Raw genomic sequence first — 2,885 nt, 5'->3', positions numbered from 1 at the left:
TTTGCCATATGAAAAAGATCTTTCCTCCAAAATTTTTCATTATCATGGTTCATCTACTCTTTCACTTAGCTGTGGTAGTTAAACTTGGTGGATTGATACACTACAAATGGATGTATTCTACAGAGAGGTGATGTTGCTAAATCATATGGTGTAATATTAGAATTCTTTTGTATAGGCAATGTCATACTTATTTTGATGTTTCAATAAATTTTTAATTTTTGAAGGTATCTTGTACATTTAAAAGAGTATGTATGAAATAGAGTCCATCCAGAGGGCTAAATTATAGAAGGATATATTGCTGAAGAGTATTTGATATTTTATCCAGAATACCTCAAAGATGTAGAGATCATTTTTAATCGGTCTCAAAGAAATTGTGATATCATGAAGAACATACAATTTTGTAAGTTCTCAACTGCTGGAAGAATTTTAGAAAAAGTTGAAAGTGTTATACATTCTTGATAAAAAATCTTTGACATAAGCACAACGTTATACGTAACTACTCCATGCTTCCATTTCCAACGTTTTTGTGATGCTTTGAAAAGCTTCAGAGTCTAATTTTGCGATGTGTATAATTAAACATTGGCAAATGAATCAATTATATGGTGTCGGAAATGGTTTGCTTATTATAGTGGATGATAGATTATGGCTATATATACCGATCTTTTGAGCGTGACCTTGCCTCCCCATTAGCTGATCCAATCGAATAGATTCATTCAACTTGGAAAAGTAGATTCATGATACTTGAAATCAAATAGCTAGACTCATGATCATGAGGAGGAACGAAAGCGTGTCATTAAGTTCCCCAGTTTTCTTTTATTAAAAGAAGTTCCAGATGGGATGCACTGAAATGAGATGGGGCCAAGAGATTAATTTAGAACATATTTTATTTGATGAAAATTAACTGCTGGAAAATATTGCAACGAGTATGAGAAGGACAACAAAGTATATATATGTCATCTTGCCAGAAAGATGACTCATCCTTCTCTTTATTTCACTGCCATAACAACGCCAAAGCACATGCAACAGCAAACAATTGCTGGTCAACAATCAAACAGCTTCAAGCAATAGAGGCAAAGACCGCTGCGACGGTGAGCCCCTTCTTCCAGTCGATGCCATCGTCGTTAGTTAAACTGAACTTGATCTCCCCATCACCACCAGCCGGAAACCCTCCAGCATTCAGCTTCACCCAGCCCCCTGGTCCGGGAATCAGAGGGACGTGATTCACAATGGGCTGGCTGTGAGGCAGCTCAAGCGTCACGGTCACCACGGGCTGAAACCCAGCCGGATCCTTCATCCTCAACCAAAACGTGATATTGTAGTTTCTTCCCGGAGTGAATTGGTCCATCCTGAGCATTCCCTTCACCCCTAGCTGATACGTACCAACCTTTAGCTCGGCAAATTCCACGTCAAAAGGCAAGGGACTGCGCGGAGGAAACAACAAATTATTAATAAATAAGTAGCTAGACGGCACAATAACTGGTGTTAGAGCCTTCTTCGGCTTCCAACCTTTTTTTTTTTTTAACCAATTAAGTCTGCTGAAACTTACATTGCTGACCAAAACCAACGCCAGATTGTCGGATCATCTCCTCCTGCAATTTCTAACGCCCTTGGGTACAGCACCAAGTGGTCGATGCAGGAAGAATCTCTTTTCTTCCAATACCTCTGATCAATTAAAACAAGAAATTAATTAGAAATTAAATATTTTTTTTTCGTTGTATACATCGTTATTGGAAATTCTTGGAGAATTATATCATCAAAATGCTAAGAAATGAAGATCATAAGACTATTTCATATATTACAAGAAAGAAATAGACATCGATGCATGGTGCTCTTTAATTTGTTAGATCTGCTTTCTTTCTTCGGTTTTGTGACTAGAAAATCGGAATATATACAAGTTCTCCATCTGGTGTAGAAGATTGTAAGTTGGATATTATCGATTGGGACAAAATATTCAAAAGCTTAATTAATACATGAGTTATGCATTCTTTCTGTAAGATGGATGAAATGTAAGCATAAAGGGGCCGATCGAGAAGGAACATACACCGAGCACCCCATCTTCCAGGCCCGAAAGTTTGCTGAGTAGCTCCTTTGGTGCTTCAGCCGCCATTCGTCTCTCTCTCTCTCGCTTGCTCGATGCCTTAATTACTTGATGGCAATCTATCCGCAGGGTACCCATATATAGCAAAATGTTAGGCTGGATTATTGTTATTATGATAAGACCGAGAGACATGCAGGTTAGATTATGTGATTATTTTATGACCTGGGAAGTCATCTCTCGAAAGGTCAATTTAAAAAAGCACGTGAAAATCTGCTCCAATAGGAAATAGAAAAAAATGTAGGGCGAACGTACAACAAGGATCCAGAGACTTCCGCATAAAATAATTACAATATCAATTAATCAATTAAGGACAAATAGACTTAAAAACATGCGTGCTATTGATCTGGTATAACTAGTTGTTGAGTCATTACAGGGTAACGGTGAAATTTGATGCTCGACCTAAAAACAGACTATGCGTTTTTTTTTTTTTTTTGATGAAAAGGGAGGCAAAATGCCATCCGATTTTTATTGACAAGTGCATATTTACAGAGGCTATATATACAGAAATAGAGAGAGAGGAGTGGAATCAGAATAACATAATACATGAACAGATACAGCAGCTGATTGCTAAAGAGACCAAGTGCAAAATCAAGATTTTCAAGAACAGATTGAGGGATCATCTTCATTTGAACATCCACACCCAGCATCTCTCATTTGTCAGATAACCCGATAATTTTCAAGACAACAGAAGCCTCCTTGATCGGAAAGAGTCTGGCAATTGGTACCGCGACATTCCCATAAGCTTCCTATCCTGTGGAATGGGACTCGATCTCCAATTATATTGAGA

General features: G+C 37.8%; 1 protein-coding gene across 1 annotated transcript; it reads right to left on the bottom strand.

The window, feature by feature from the left end:
• Positions 1-866: 866 nt before the first annotated feature.
• Positions 867-2,193, bottom strand: LOC105059863 (protein PHLOEM PROTEIN 2-LIKE A1). Its single transcript, XM_010943335.4, has 3 exons — positions 2,042-2,193; positions 1,547-1,662; positions 867-1,421 (listed from the first exon to the last, which is right to left on the bottom strand). Exons 1-3 carry the CDS (start codon positions 2,174-2,176, stop codon positions 1,058-1,060), a joined length of 615 nt encoding a protein of 204 aa, XP_010941637.2. The 5' UTR covers positions 2,177-2,193; the 3' UTR covers positions 867-1,057.
• Positions 2,194-2,885: the final 692 nt, after the last annotated feature.

Source organism: Elaeis guineensis, chromosome 10 (assembly GCF_000442705.2).
Source record: "Elaeis guineensis isolate ETL-2024a chromosome 10, EG11, whole genome shotgun sequence".
Classification (NCBI taxonomy): domain Eukaryota; kingdom Viridiplantae; phylum Streptophyta; class Magnoliopsida; order Arecales; family Arecaceae; genus Elaeis; species Elaeis guineensis.
The sequence above is the reverse complement of the archived record's forward strand: the minus strand, read 5'-3'. Positions and strand labels throughout refer to the sequence as shown.

Coding starts and splice junctions, on each gene's coding strand:
- LOC105059863 (XM_010943335.4), bottom strand. CDS start 2,176: ATGGGTACCCTGCGGATAGATTGCCATCAAGTAATTAAGGCATCGAGC. Junction 1,663..2,041: donor TGGAAGATGGGGTGCTCGGT/GTATGTTCCTTC, acceptor TTAATTGATCAG/AGGTATTGGAAGAAAAGAGA. Junction 1,422..1,546: donor CGTTGGTTTTGGTCAGCAAT/GTAAGTTTCAGC, acceptor TCCTCCGCGCAG/TCCCTTGCCTTTTGACGTGG.